Raw genomic sequence first — 16606 nt, forward strand, 5'->3', positions numbered from 1 at the left:
CACACACACACACCCCCCCCCCCATACATACATCTACTTTGGTTAGTCCCCAAGGTGCAGATTACCCTGAATTCAAAATGACATCTGGCTGTGATGGATATTCTACTTTTCCAGGTAATCTCATCTAGTGTTTAATTACCTGCATGCTTAGAAAGTTTTCCTACTTCTCAGCCTAAGCTTCCCTTACTACAGTTTAAGGACATTATTTCTTGTCCTGTCTTCTGTGAACATAGAGAATAGTAAATCATCATTCTCTTTATAACAATCCTTGTTTGTATCTGAACACTTAATCACTTAAACACTCCTTCCGCTCCTTCTCTTTTCTAAATCATCCTGGTTCTTTCAACCTTGCCATGCATGTCATGTTTTTCAGCCTTCTAATAATTTTCCAAAATATGAGCCATTTTCCTCCATATAATGTCACATCATTCTTCAGTTACTTTTCCTTATGCCTAGGCCTTCCAGAGGCAGCAACAAAACATTTACTTTTCCCTTTGCAACTTGCATAGAAAAATGGCCTCATATAAGAGAGCCATGGTTTGTTTCTTCACTCAGATTCAGTAAAATCTTCTCTCAGCAATGGAGAATATGGCACTGTGGAAGGATTAAAAAGTTTGTTTTTGTAGCTTCAACTCTCAATAAATTGAACTTCTACGTATTGGGTCTTGCTAAAACTTCATCAGCTTGACTGAAAAACTCTTTATAATAAAGTTCCTGGTCGCTGCAGGCTATAAATCAAGCTCCTGAACTTTTATTTAATAAGCTAAATAAATTGAGCCCCTACAATTTTTTTTTTTTTTTTTTTTACCAGAAGACATATTTTCTAATACTTTAATTATTCTCATGGCTCTTCTCTGAACCCCATTGAGTTGGACAACCCTGATCTAGAATATTAGATACATGTTAAATGCACTACATACAATAGTTGTATTATTGCTACAACTACTAGCAAATGTTATAATATGGCATTTTGAGAAAAATCCTGGCTTGTACGAAGTACATATATTAGAATATTTAACAATTGCAAAGGTGTCTCATTAGCTAAATAGTTAATCGGAATATTTATAAACATGTTTTGTTTTAGTTGCATGTGGGAAACATTTTCCAAGTTTGTTCTGATGCCAGTATGATTTTGAAAGATGATTTTGAAGGATAGAACAGTGTTCTGGTGTTTGAATTCAATACAACATAAATATTGCTTAAAATCTTTGGGCCTTTTTAAATTTTATTCTTACAGTGCAAAACAGTTTATCCTAAATAAGATCCCTGATTTTTCAGGAAAATTAAATAAAACCCCATGAAAATAATGGAAATGGAATGCTGCCAAAATGGAATACTGTCCTGAGCAAACAAAGATGATTCTTCTTCTATAGTAATTCTTATATTTCATTGACCAAAGAACATCAATTTTGAATAATTAAGAGCCTTTTAGAGTTCTAATTTTGTCAGTGGCAAATATAACTATAACCTCCCAAAGTTTGAGGTCTATTCAAAATCCATTGATTTAACTGATTTTCTAAATTTAGTAAGAGCAGTTCTTCTCTACTCACATCACAAATTCTGCTTTCATTCATGCTGATATACAACAAATAACTCCACTGAAGACAAGGCAAATCACTTCTACTACAAAGCTCACAGACTCTAATTTTGGATAGGATCTTAAACCAGGCTAAAATATAATATTGGATATATTATTTGGACAATATATATTTGGATTATATATTGATTATTATATATTATTCCATTATATATGGATTATTATATTATATATGGATTTGGATTATGTATATAGAGAGAGAGAAAGAAAGAGAGAGAGAGAGTGTATTATTATTATACAATTATATATTATTGGATTATATATGGATTATTATATATTATTATATTATACATAGTATATGTATACATAGTATATAGATTTGGACAATATATTGTCCAAATCTCTGAAGTTAAAAGAGCAACATGTTATTATACAGTCTACCTAGTTACACAGTCTATTATTTACAAAACAGTCAACCTATGGATGAGGTTAATAGCAAAACAAGACATCAATAATCTAATTGTCAAAGCCAGATATTAATGAACTAAAGCCACTTTATACCAACTGAATCAAAAACACCCTCAGTATAACTCCTCAGCTTAAACCTTGAGACTCAAGTAAATTTCAGGAGGAGCACACAGGCTTAATAAAAACATCAGATCTCCTTTACATTAGCAACATAGTAAGATTGGCTGATGTAGCTCCAGTGAAGTGTTCTCTGCTAGAGCAGTGTTTCCCAACCTTTTTTGCTCCACGGTACACTCATCTAAATAACAATACACTGCAGTACACCTGATGCGGAGGGGGGAGGGAGGCACTCAGCCAGCTGGACACCGACAGGAGGGGTGGCGCATGTGTGCAGCAGTAGCAGGTGGGTGGCATGGCTCCAGCCAGGTTGGGCCTTGGCTCTGGCCCAAAATGCCATCTGACTGGCTGTGTGGCACCCCCCCCCAGTTGGTGTCTGGCTGGGGGGGGGCATGCCATGCCTCCTCTCCCGCTCTGCTCCATGTCCAGAATGCTACAGCACACCTGGACGTGCCTGACAGCACACTGGTTGGGAAATGCTGTGCTAGAGCCTGCATGGGGAAGAGAAGCTTTCCTCTGGTCCAGCTGTCTGTTGTATGTGTGAGAGAAACACATGCTGTCTCCCCTCCCTAAAAGCATCTTTCTCTAATTCCCAGACACAGCCCCTGGTGCTGATAACTGAAACAACCGTTGGTTTATCACGCACACAGCCCCCAGGTGTTTTCTCAGCTAACTCTCCCCAGAGCCTTCCCAGACTGACATGCTGCCTTCCCAGGCAAGTCTCTCTTACAACCCTTTTCCTCTCCACAGGTCCCTCTGCCTCAGAGGGGGAAAGAATACTAAAAAGGTCTTCTCCCCATCACAGATCACAGCTTGTATTCACAGCATTGGCGATGCATAGGGAGTGCACATGGGTACACATGCACCCCCTGAGATTGGCGGTGAACCCCCTGCAAAAAGTGCTGCCAATGCTGCTGGCAGCACCTATGGGCAGTCACCGCTTGCCTCCCACCCTCCCTCACTGCCAACACTGCTGGCGGCATCTGCAGGCGGTCACCTGCAGAAGCTCGCCGCTTGCTGCCACTACAGTGCTGCTGCCACTTGCGGGAGCTCGCCGTGCCCCCCCCAGCCATTGGGGGCATGCGGCATTCATGATTCACAGAACAGCAACAGCAGGCTCAGTGTGGTCCCCTGCCTTCAGTCCCTCTCCCTTCTCTAAACCTGGCTGTGTCCTGCGGCTCAGTTCCCTCCCCTCACCTGCCTCAGGAGTCAATCAAAACCATGCATATGCCTTTGCAAAACATTGTGGTTGCAAACTTTCCCACTCTGCCTTTGCAGGGATATTTAGCCCTAATGCAAATCCAGCAGCAGCTGTTACATTAGCAAATACATTTTAAAAATGACAGGCCAGAATCACTGGCATGTTGATAAAAGGGATGGGGTCTTACTGCAAGCAGCTTGAGGCTTTTCTGAACTTTTTTGCCTACCAAACTGGACTCCGGTTGTACTCACAGTCAGGGGCAAGGTAGGGGTTATTAAGCATGGAGTACTGATCAGTTGCAGTTGAGGAGTCAGCCTCAGATACAAAAGTCAAATGATACAATTATTAAAATAAAAGGATTTTATATAGACCCAGGGCTTCAGTTAGGTAACACAGGGAAATTGTGAATGAAGCTTCCCACATATAAGCAACTCACAGAAGTTAACTAAATATATTTGCAAAGTATTTATGGCATTTATAGAGTGAGTATTAAAATCGTAATGGGTTTCCAAGCTTCTTTTGTACGGACTCAGTCAATGATCCAAGATCAATGAAATCTTGCCACAGATTTTGATGGATGCTGAATCAGGTCCTTGACTTCAGTTAGGTAAATATCTAGTATCTCTTTAATTTTACACCATATTATTTTTTCCAAAGAGACCCTTCTCTTGCTAACTATGTGAAGTTTTCCTTAGGAATGCTCCAGTGCTCACTCTCAGGACGCAGACAGATATGAAGCTCCCTGCTGTAACTGAGAATGCTTTGCAGGAAGTGTTCTGAGTCGCAACAATCCCCAGGACCAAACAGAAGTTCACTGTTGGTTGCAGGAGGGAGGGGAATTTAGCTGGTGGCTGTGAGCCTGCAGCTGGTTTCCCCTAGCACTGGCCCTTCGTCTCTGACAGGTCCATGCCAGCCTGGGCTGTTTTCCAAATGGGAGGGAGGAAAGGAGCAGAAGGAGCTTTTTCTAAGGGTTCCCCAGCCAGTACCGAAGAGTGGGGTGGGTGGATTGGAGCCCCGCCCCCCACCTCAGGGGGTTTTGAATATATCTGCCCCACCCTCCAGTGCGGGCTGAAAAAAACCCAGACCAAACTCCCTCCACTCCCTTTCCCCCTCCCATTCTGAAAACGGTGACAGGTAAGGAGGAAGTGCAGACAAAAGTTACTGAAGATGCTATGTTTTGAAATGTCTTCATGCAAGGAGGTTTCTGTTTTTTGCAGGATTAGGCCCTTTAAAAGTGCTTTGCAGCCACACACTTCTGTTCGGTCAAGGCTGTAGACTACTTTCAGGGGCCAGTCAGGCAAAAACTGTCACCTCTATCTGTGCCCTCACAGCCGGCTAACACAGTTCTTAATGCAGGTTTTACATTTCTACATTCATGCCAGCATTATAGTAGCATTAAAGTTATCAAGTGGATCCTTTGTTTGTTAGCAACACTATACTATGATTTATAAGCAACAAAAAATGCAGTTAATGCTAATTCACCTCTAGCATTTTTGTTCTTGTTACTTTGTCAGAAAAATAAAATAAAATATATTCTACTTAAGACTTTCATCTTTACAGTACTGAATTTTGTCATGTAACTGGGTATCTACAGTTGTTATTCCGTGGTTACAGCCTCATTATTCCACAGTGAGATGGGACAGTCAGAGGAAACACAAAATAGTAGCAGTAGTAGTGGTATGGTAATACTTAGAAATTAAAATTCAAGCCTAATTCTTTTGTGTTTCAAAAACATGTTGGATGTTAAGAGAATCAGTTAGACTCTGTACTCAAGTCTCACATTCTCCATTTATGTGAATCAAATTTAAAATAAAAACGTGAACATCTAATTCTCCCATGCTTAAGACTTTAAAGAAAAAACATCTAATAATATAAAAGCCTTAATCTGTCTTCCTGTCTGTCTGTCTGTCTGTCCATAATGCTGTATTTGCACTCTGTTTGGCTGACTGAGACAGCCAATCAGACTGTGAATACAGCATTGGGACAGGAGGTGGGGGCACAGTGGAGCACTGCCATGATGGTGGGGACAGGGGACGGAGTGGGGGGGGGCACAGCACAGTTGGTCTCGCTGCCCCCCCACCTTGCTCCCTGGAGGCAGCGGCAAAGGAGCAGACAGAATCCGGGGGAGGGGGGGACAAGGCCAGCAGCACCCTATAGTGATAATGGAGTGGAGGGGGGGAGCGTGGCCACCAGAGCTGGCCTCAACCCCCGCCCTTGCTCCTTGGAGGTGGTGGTGGTGGCATGGAGAGGGAGCCGGGTTAGGGTGCCACGGGGGGCGAGGCCACTGGTGGCCCTCCCCCCTTCCATTGTTGCTGCCTGCAGGGCCAGCATGGGCCAATATGGTTGTGGGGGGGGAGAAGCAGGCTGGGCTGACGTGGCGGTGGTGGTTGTGGAGGGAGAGGAAGAGTGGGCCTGGGCCTCACGTAGGGGAGGGGGAGGAGCTGGCCTGCTGTGGCAGTGGAGGGAGGGAGTAGTGGGCCCAGCCTGATGTGGCAGCAGCAGGGGGAGGGAAGGAGCAGGCCTTCTCCTTCCTTGGGCCTGGGCCCAATCCTCCCCAACCCCCCATCTCCCTCATTGGCCCTGAGCCCACTGATCCCGTCCTGTCATCGCCACCATGTCAGCCTGGGCCTGCTGCTCCCCATCCCTACACTGCCGTGGTGAGCCAGCTTCTCCTCACCCTTGGGCCTGGTTCTCTCCCACACCCCCTGCATTGGGCTCTGGCTGCTCCTCCCCTCTCTCTGCTGCTGCAGCAGGGAAGGTGGGAGTGGAGTCAGACCCTAAGCAGCAGGAGGGAAGAGGGGAGCGGGCCCGGACAGGGGGTGGGGCACAGGGCTCTGTCCCTGCCTATTCCTCCCCCCCCATAATTCTTGACAGGCAATTGGCTAGTATATTATAAAACAAAAACCGAATTCCTTATTCAAATCATTGAATTCTGATCTAGTGTTCCTTTTTGGATGGAACTGCCTCTGGCTAACTCCTAAACAAACAGCAAATAATATAAACCATCTTTATCTTCTACCTCATCTCAGTTGTGGCAGTGAGTCTGGCTGACTATACACAAACAATTTATTTCCAAGGAGCAGCCTTTCAATGCATTAATAAAAAATGAAGTGACCAGTAAAGTGTCCAGTTATTGCTCCTCTTCCTTTTTTCCTATTTCTCATGCAATGACCCTTTTAAACAGTCATTGAATAGAGACATGCATTCTTAACTTCAAACATTGTCATGGTAAGTGTCTTCTCTCTCCTTACAGGGAATTGTACTTGGGGATGGAGGGAAAAGAGAATAGTCCACCATTGTGTTTAGTTTTTTGTGTTTTTATCTTTTCAGATAGTTTCCCACTTGACTCATTGGAAAGAAACTTCTGATTGAAGAGCATGAAGTGAAAAACCTATCAGATCAAGTGAAAACACGTTACCTGAGAGATAAACAAAACATTTCAGGAAGACTTTTGGTTTCAGGGGCTGTTCTTGTCTTGCAAAAAGTAAATGCAGGTTCCAGTATTCATACCCAGCATCATAAGAGATAAAAGCCCAATGCTAATGGTTACACTGAACAGTTTAGACAAGTTTAAGGGTTAATCGCCCTTATCTACTGTGACTTAAAAAGTAGTTACTCACAATGTGATTCAGCTTAAAACCCAATTTAAAAGTGACATAAGAATCATAAAATCAGAACATGCTGAGATGGTTTCAAAGAAACTGAGTTTTAGCGGTTCTAAATCTAGTAGCAGGTATCTGATATTTTCTAGCTATTTTTATTAAATATGCACCTTGTAGGGTAGGTTCTTTAATGCTAGGCTTCTTAAGCATTACTGTATCAACTTAGGAAGAATATTACAGAAAAATAGTTCAGAATTAAGTATTTTAGGTACCTCACCTCATATAAGGGAACTTGGTCCTTGGTTACAGCAAAAACTAATAAGACATTGTTTTGGACAAGCTTGTCTATAAGCTGTCCAATTGTTGGATACTCCTGAAAACAAAATACAAAGAGGGTCAAATAAAGGCTTTTGGAATAAAAAGGTGAAGCAGGTAAGAGACAAGGATTAAAATTAATATCCTATCATATTATCTGCAATGAAAATCACATGCAATGTATTATTTCTACTATAATTAATACCGTGTGCTCACTGTAATACAAATGTTATTATAAACTACATGCAAACACAGTAAATGTGTACGTGTGAGACTTTCTGCTTGTGCTCACATTCTTACAAAGAACTGAATGACTTCACTTGTAAGATATTTTAAAACCCCTTCAGTCTAAAGTCAGAAAGCTTCTAGAATACAAGCCTTTAGAATTCTCTTGAACTACATATGTTTCTTACATTCCAAGATTCTAAAATCTTGAGACAAGAGCAGTGTCTACCTTTGTGTTTGTATAACACCTGGCACTTCAGGTCCTGACTGGGGCCCCTGGAACCTACTACAGAATTATAATGAATAGTTAGTATTATTTTTATATGCTGCATTTTTTGTTTCAAAAGTTTTCCTGACCTCTGTGGTTTCCTACAAATTCCTAAAATGCTCCTTAATTCCCTCCCTTTAAGAAAATGTGATTAATGCATATTTTATTCTTCCCCTCAGGGAAGAATACCTGTAGATCCTGTTCCCACTTGTGGCAGCTCTCTGTCATAATGTACTTATTAAGTTTTGTTCTGATTTTATGAAAAGCTGTAATGACTGGATTTCCTGGCTCCTAATATATATCACTGATCAAGTATACACTGGCATTAGAGTGGCAAACCATCTCTCCTCTGCTTTAAAATTCCACTCTGAGAATTGTTCGAAAAATGGAGTGAATTACCAAAACTGTTGACATGGAGTATTCGTTGTTGTGGTCCAAGTGACAATTTCCATCATTTGGAATAACAATTCCAGCCAGTTTACTGTCCATTCCAAAATGGGAATCAGCATCACTCACAAAAACTAGTAGATGTAGAGAGTCATTCCTCCACCCAATTTGCTCCTGTAATTACAATGCAATGATTCAGTATTGGCTTTGATCATACTGACAAGATATGATGTTGGATAAAGATGGTAAAGGACTTGGGGACACATCTTTCAAAGAGATTTTTAAAAGCAGGGGCAAGGGGGAGGGAAGAATTGGGGCTGGGACTGGGACAAGCTGCCCAGCAGGCAGAAGGCCGTGTTACTCGGAGAGGGGGAGAGGGGGTGTGGGATGTGGGTGCGGCAGCAGTTGGAGTGGGGACTCTGCCCTGCTGCTGCTTGCCCAGCCAAGGTGGTGGTGGGGGGGTGGGATGTGGGCATGGCTCACTCCAGGCAGAAGGGGACAAGTGGCAACAGGGCATAGCCCTGCTCCCAGTGCTGCCAAACCCACATCCTGAACCTTCCTGTGCTGGCTGGCAAGCGGTGGCAGAGCAGAACCCCCACTCCCAGCACTGACACTGGCACATCTGTGCTGGGAGTGGGGGCTATGCCCTGCTGCCACCTGGAGCGAGCCTCATCTGCATCTCACCCCCCCGTGCTGGCTGGGCATGCAGCTGCAGGTCATAGCCCTCGTGGTGCCCCACACCAAGGAAGAGGCAGGCACAACCAGAGAAGCTGCAGGAGAAGCCCCCAAGGCTACCCTGCCCAGCCGCATCCCCTGCCTGGCCCAGCCTCCCAGCACTTACAAAAAAAAAAAAAAAAAAGAGCCCCATACTCACTGGCTCTGGTAGTTTTGATCAGGGCCTCTGAGGGCTCAGGGCAGAGTCCCTTCGCACAGTGTGGGGCAGTGGGGATCATCCCCCCCGCTTGGCACTCACATGGCAGCTGCCCCAGAGCATGGGTGCAGCATGGCTTGGCAGTGCCCCAGTGAACTCAGCTCCCAGACAGTGTGCAGCGCCCTGCCGAGCCATACTGCACCCATGTGATGCGACAGCTGCCATGCACCTGTCCTCCACTGCCCCACGCTGTATGGGGGGGGGGCTCTCCCATGAGTTCCCAGAGGCCTCAATTACTGCTGCTGCAGCCAGTGAGTACAGAGCTTTTTTTTTTTTTTAAGTGCTGGGACTAGGCTGGGGCTGGGGCTGGGGCTGGGCAGAGCTGGGGCTGGGCAGGGCAGTGGTGGGGGCTTCTCCCATGGCTCCCCCTGCCTGGGGAGAGGCAGGCACAGGTGGAGGAACTGTGGAAGAACCTGCAGCTGCCTGGCTGTGCCTGCCTTTCCCTGGCTGATCCAAATCTCTGAATCAGTGCTGAATCTCTGATTTTGATTCAGCTGAATCAAATGGGAACAGTGATTCGAATCACCGAATCAAATCACTGTCCTCTGGATCGGCTCAATCCAAATCCAAATTGAATACTTCTCTATTTGCACAGGCCTAAATGTGAAATGGATGAATAGATAATATTAAAGAATAACACCACAGAAAACATAGTGATGTAGTGCTTCTTCATACACGCCCAGTTATTACCTGGTCAATGTTTTCAATCAATGGAAAATACAAAACCACCATATTTCAGTGTGTATGGATAAACTGATGTATTCCAGTAAAAAAAGATAATTTGAATGTGCCTTTAGAGTTTAATCAGTCTCTCACTGAAATCAGTGAGTGTCCTTCCATTGACTTTGATGAAATGAAGTCTGCAATTTCATAAAAATAATTTTAGAAAATGAAAGCCACTCATTTTTTTAACACCATGATAAGAATGAATGTTAAACTATGGAATAATATATAATACACTTAAAGGTGTTATTACCTTGCAAACAGCTGCCTGCATAACTGCATCAAAACCTCCCTCTGGAGCATCTATATTAGCAGAGATTTTCTGTTCTTTCACAATTTCATTGAATCTTTGAGTATTACTTGTTAATGGCAAAACATGTTTGTATCCGAAGGTGGGTAAACAATCACGTGGAACACTCCTAAAAAATATATGATAGATATCTACATATTATGGATAATGCAGAGATAGAATACACCCACTTTACACCTGTGTCCTGTGATGAGGGCACGATTAATGCAGCCTGGGTTTGGGAGAATAGTGATTGGTGTTAAGAAAGAGTTAAGTAACGTGAATGTTATAAATATACTGAATTTGTTAATTTTGAACATTTTGAGTGTGGAACAGACTAAGCAATTGTCACATGAATAATCTGTGTTTTTTTTTAATAGGTCTCTAATTTGCTTGAAAGTATATCTGAATTTGTATACTTATTCGTTAATCCATCAAACACATGCGACTAATAGGAAAATCTAAACAAAGAGAAAAAGAACAATCCCTTCTCCCAGCAACTTAGTGTGTATAGGAGAATGACCAAAGTTCAAACCTACTGAAGTGCAAATCTTGCTTACATTATTTGCTCAATTGCAAATTGATAAGACAATCCAGTGAGCAGGGTTTTTGATCACAAACATCATATTACATGTGTTCCTACACTGTCATACATAACACACTGGATGTAGGTGCTTCTTCTGCTTACCTGCAAGGATTTTTTATTTCTTCAGTAGTGGCTTTGATGAATGGTGAAACTGGTTTTTCAACAAAAGACCCAAAGCCCAGTCTGAAGTTACTTGTCAGTTTTGACATTTCTTTGGAAAGGGTTGAACCTAATTCCTTTATAGTGTTCAAATCATCGTCCATGGAAGCTGAAAGGTCCATGAGGTAATAGAGATCAACTGGATAATCTTCAGTTTGGCGAACTTTGATCTGCATTGTTTCTTCATGTCCTAGGAAAGTCAAGGGGAAATGTGGAACAAATTAACACGTCTAACTTCAGATAAATTATGGGCCAATGGTGTCTGGTTATTCTTAGTGCTACTCTACATGGTGAAAATGATTTCACTTTTGAAAGGCATCAGTAAAATTAACAAAAGCACTGTGTAAAATTATCTGTCAATAAAAATGCCAAACAATATTTAAAAGGATTTAAGAATGTACCTTCTTGTTGCGTAGTTTCTTATTGTATAACTCTTGAATAAAGGAATAACATCAGGTTTTAGGACCCTCTGAATTCCGGCTCTAGAATATTATAACCATCACACTATAACTGCAGCTTCAGAACTTCTAACTATCAAATTACTACTAAGCTGAAGCCAGAACTTCACATTAGGAGAGAGCATGTGGTTTAGTGATCTGAGCAAGTGACTGAGACATGTGGGTTCTGTTCCTGTTTCCACCACTAACATATCTGATGGGTGCTCTGTGTTACATAAACCTCTCCACATCACTTTTTCTGAAAGACAAATTCTGATTCTTGATGCACATCTGCAGTACCCTCATAGACATGACTGTTTTCTAGAACACTTCAAACTTCTCAGATAATAAATAGAAGGCAGATTCTCTACTGCAACAGAGATCTGTTTAGGGGAGCAATGAGCAAGGTGCAGGGAGATCCAATTTTCTGCTCAGCAATACCCTGACCCTGGGACTGACTCCCAGCTATGGTGTGGCCAATCCCCTTCCATTTCCACATTCAATACATGGTATGCATCAGGGCTGCTGAAGGGCTGACCTAGAAACTAGCTTTGCTAGGTCTCCACTGGGGAACTGTTGATGATTTCTATTCCATTGCTGCCACCTTAACAGGATAAAGAAAACCAGGAGATAGAAAATATCTTCTCTTTCATAATTGTTAAATACTTTTGATGTATTTAAATAGTGCAAATTCTAGATTAACCCAAGAATTAATACCTGTTGCATTCTCCCACTGCTACAAGATTTTATTTGATTGCAGCTAATCAGAAGCTAGAATCAACAAGAAAGGGTCATATATATGCACTGAGTAACTTACCTGGTCGCAATCTAAGGGTTAACTTTTGAGGAGAAATCTGTGTGATGTCAGAGTTATTTTTCTGGATTCCTACACTAAGAGGCTTGTTTCTATGAATTTCTACTTTAGAAATGGGAAATTCAATGAAATTCAACTGACATCCTTTTGACAGAAGATTTTCTGGACTATCACACCTTCCAGCAATCCCAGAGGAGTCAGTATAATTCTAAAACAAATAGCAGAAAGAATGCAAGAACTATATTTATTTACTGAACAATTGAAAATAATTTACACACAATTGGCCATATGCTGGGGAAACTATAGCATTTCATTTGGGGATAAACTGGCAAAATGTGCATAGTTGAAACAGCAGTTTATATTTGGCCCCAAAATAAACTTTATGTGGCATCTGTTTGGTATCATGGGAGGAACAGTGGTATTATTGGTGCATGAGCATTGTACCATTTACAAAGAGCAAGCATTTGTCCTTCAAAGAACAGGGGAACGGTAACACATAAGTGCATACAGAATCATAGCTGTTTCTGGTACACTTCTCCCTCAACACTAATTTTGGACATAATTTAAAACGGTAAATCATCAAGCATTATTCCTGATGTTTAACATGAGGATTTTGCATCACTATTGAATTTATACCCTATTTACATGAATTTGATGGAATGTTCTGACTGGTCTTTTCACATATTTAGGACTTGATCCAAAACCCATAGAAATTAATTGGATACTTTCCATTGACTTCAACAGGTCTCAGATCAGGTCCCTAAAGTTCAGACTTGTGCTGCTACTCAGGCAGAATTCTTGTCAACATTAACGTGTTTTGTTACCACAGATTACTCCTAATTTCTAAGGCATTATACACATTATTTTTGCAACACTGCTGTGAGATAGTTATTATCATCTCTGCATTAAAATTTTGGCAGAGATTAAAGGTTACACACCTAATTACCATTTAACACGTATAGGCTAAAATTTAGATTTTTAAAACTCCTCCTGAGCTAACACTTAACTCTAGAAACATTTAGGGTCTCTATATATGTACTCCAGGGTTGGGGTGGAGGAGGGGTTTTAATGAGAGTGGTTCTTGGAAAGCTGCTCTAATTAAAACGCTGCAGTGTCACATGTATTCAGTGTCCTGCATTTCAAAATGGCCCCAGGGGCGTTTTAACTTAAAGCTCATTCAATGAGTTTTAGTTAAAGCGCCCCTGCCACCATTTTGAAATGTGGGATGCTGAATACATGTGACAGTGAGGCATGCTGGAGCATTCTAATTCGAATGCTCCAGCAGACTTGATTAATTTAACTAGAACATGTTGGAGCACATGTATAGGCACTCTTAAATTCCATAGCTTTCTATTAATACAATTCCCTCGGTGTCTGAATTCCTGTCACTGGCCATGCCTACAAGTCCTGATGCCATTGAGTTTGTCTGATGCCCAAACAATGATGGGATTCTAAAATAAGTCTTTTTCTCCCTTTGATTTCACATGAGGGACCAGGCAAAGTTTTTAGAGCTTGCCTAACCACTAGTCCAATGGTCAGAATATTCACCTGAGATATGGTGGGTACAGATTCAAATCCTACGATACTTGATTTGAAGCAGGGGTGAATCAAGGTCTTTTGCCTTCAAAATGCATACCTTTATCCCTGGGCTACAGGGTAACCTGGTATTCTCAATCTATTGTGTTGAAGCCATTGAATTTTGTACAATATTGACAAGGCTAGAGAAAGCATAGACACTGACTTTGCACCCCAAGAGCAGCCGGATTGGCTTTGTCAGCCATCTTTGGACCCATGTATGTTTCAAGGTGTATTTAATATTTAAATATCTCTTCCTTCCCCCCTATTTTTTTTTTTCTTTTCAAAAAAAAATTATGTTTGCAAAGAAGGACTGAGCTGAATCAGATGCTTAACTCCAAGAGAGAGTTAATCACTATGAATACAAACTACATTTGAAGAGCAGGGCTTATACTCCCATCTTCTCTTTAGCATTTCCTATTGGCTAGGTCAGGGGGATTCTCACCCATTGTGTTGGCTTCTGTGAATCTCAGTCTTAGGTGCCCAACTCTCCCTATATACTAAATAAGGAGCCTGGGTAGATGGTGCAGAACTAATTCTGTCTTTTAGCCCAAACTGGTTTGGCCAAAGACCAAAGGGAGTCTGACTGGTCCACATGTTTCTCTTGTGCTTCAATGAAAAATTTAGGCTTTAGCTATTAGACCACAAATGTCCCCTGAACGTCATCACTGAAAAACATTCTGTTAAAGTTGTGGCACGTATTTTAAATCAAGAAAAAATAAAATGTCAGAAAGTCAGAGTTGAAAGGGAAGGTGTCACTGCTCTTCATTTCTTATAGAATGCTAAATTCATCCACAGATAAATGTGTCTAGGGCTTTCATTTACTTCAGTGGAAAGATTTGGATACATATGAAGGGAAGAATGCCTTTTTGTAGTTTGGTCAGATTCTGAGTTTTTACTTAGGCAAAACTTATTGACAGACAGATCAAACCCTGTCTATGTTAAAATCACCTACTATTATGAAGCACTTGGAGAGAAACCATATCATCTGTCATAATTAAACTAAAACAGGCATTATCAGATAAACACACATTTCAGAGCTAGTTAGAATGTGTGTATTTATCCAATAGACTATTATAGCTCCTTTGACAATCTATCCTGATGCTGAAAAGTTCAGTCTTTTAATAGGCACATTCTTTGTGTGCTCCACATCTTACATGTGATATAAAATTCATGATTAATTCCATTGAATATTCAATTAGTACACAGGGGTATACATTTTATTTCCAAACTCAAGAATGAAATTGTTTTTCATTTGTGCTTTTTGCAGACTCCAATAACAATATTTAAATTATGATTTAACAGCACACAAACTTTTACATTCAGAAAATCCTGCTTTGTGGATTACATAAGCACATAAAAAGCATAAGAAACACTCTGTTTTTGGCTTTTGCAGGATTTTTCCTTGCCTTTTCCTAAATTGCTAGTGGTGAAAAATGGATTATAAAACAGAAATAGCACCTTTTGATCCTAGTTAGACCCTTCGTAGAGGGGCAAGTCAGTCTTGCCAGCACACTTAAAAAGTGGTTAAGGTATCTAGCAGAGGCCAGAAGGAGATGAGTTTGAGTCCCCAGGTGACCCCCGATGGGAATTGGGTCATTTGGGTTGGGGAGTCAAATACTAGCAGCTAGTATGCTTTAGCTGTGCTAGCTCAATGGGCCACTGGTCTCAGGTAGAGATTTTCTGTTAGTTTTATCTTAGACAATATTTGTTTTATTTAACCCACAAAACCCCTGAAGGAAAGAGTTAATATTTTATTAAATGCTAGGCTTAGCTAGAGAGGCATGAATAATAAAGTACTATAATAAATTATGGGGTTTTTCTCTGATGTCTGATCTATGTGCTCCATGTTTATAATTTATTTATCATGTCTGTAAGAGCTAATCCTAGTATGTATTTACTGCCCTATTTACAACTGAAAATAATGGCTATTTGGAGGCTCACCACCTTGTAGGGTTGGGTCCTTGGGTTATCAATCCAGACAATCAGTCCAGTTGTCCAAGACAGTTATGTAACTTGAAATAGTTTTGCACTACATACCTAGCTAGTTAATAATTTTATAACTGGCTTTTCATGGGCCCCATCACCAGCTGACTGGCTAAATATTAGTTGACGGGGATTCACAAAGCCCTCTCTGCTCATACATGACATTTATATCAGCCAAAACCTCCAGATTTTAAAGTTAGGTGCCACAAGAAGTAGTCAGAACATCAGAAGTTCTGAGCCACATAACTCTTTACATTTTATCTTAAAAAGACAAGCATAATGTTCTTGCTGGATACTGCTCTTTTTATTTACTTATAGTTATTTTTATCAAGCTGGTAATCACAATAGCCAGCTGCTGCACAAATACTAACCAATTAAAAGCCAAAACCAAAAGCCAAAGATGATGTATGGTGGGGAGATTTTATTATTCATATGCTACAGACGAACAACTGAGGTAGGCTGAGTAACTTGCTCAGAAACTGGAGCGAAATACCCAGAAAAAAATCCAGCTTTCTGGTTTGCCAACCTCCTGCTCTAGCCATAAAACATCCCTTTCTTGGGAACTCCATCCTGTACCCCAGGAACTGGGAAATCGCAAAATAATCACATCCAGAATGATGACTCAAGCTTCCTTGAGAGGCTGAAAAATAGGTGCTAGGTCCAGGGAATTTTTACAGAAATGTTAAGAATGAACAGTAGACTATGCTTTCTACAGATTTATTCCACTTTTGATTCCCAGAAAAGTTGTACAAAGTACTTTGTGCCTTGCAGAATCAGAGTCTGTCCTAATTTAGTCAATAATTGATTCATCATAGCCAATGAAAACATTTAGACTTGTAATGCTTTAAAAGTTTTAGATGATTTACTTTACCTCTTGAGAACACCAAGCAAAGTGGGGTCCACAAAGCAAACAATCTTCACAAGTCACCACACTCTCCAGAGTACAACTTCCTAGATTTAAATTCAGGAAGATAAGAGAGAGTAAC

The 16606-nt window shown here is 41.2% G+C and overlaps 1 protein-coding gene across 2 annotated transcripts in view; it reads right to left on the reverse strand.

Annotated features, from left to right (window-relative positions):
• The window catches only part of ITGB6 (integrin subunit beta 6), a 107682-nt gene that overhangs the window by 84916 nt on the left and 6160 nt on the right, over positions 1–16606 (reverse strand). Inside the window, exons 1-6 of one of the 2 annotated variants that reach the window (XM_019522692.1) lie at positions 16492–16578; positions 12063–12267; positions 10752–10998; positions 10028–10193; positions 8133–8294; positions 7203–7298 (exon numbers count right to left, since the gene is read on the reverse strand). In XM_019522692.1, coding sequence (XP_019378237.1) covers positions 7203–7298; positions 8133–8294; positions 10028–10193; positions 10752–10984 — 657 coding nt within the window. In that variant the 5' untranslated portion in view covers positions 10985–10998; positions 12063–12267; positions 16492–16578. Of the gene's footprint in view, positions 1–7202; positions 7299–8132; positions 8295–10027; positions 10194–10751; positions 10999–12062; positions 12268–16491; positions 16579–16606 lie in introns of those variants that run through there. The other variant, XM_019522693.1, reaches the window with a different exon arrangement.

Source organism: Gavialis gangeticus, unplaced genomic scaffold, assembly GCF_001723915.1.
Source record: "Gavialis gangeticus isolate Ggan-Ray unplaced genomic scaffold, GavGan_comp1, whole genome shotgun sequence".
Classification (NCBI taxonomy): Eukaryota; Metazoa; Chordata; order Crocodylia; family Gavialidae; genus Gavialis; species Gavialis gangeticus.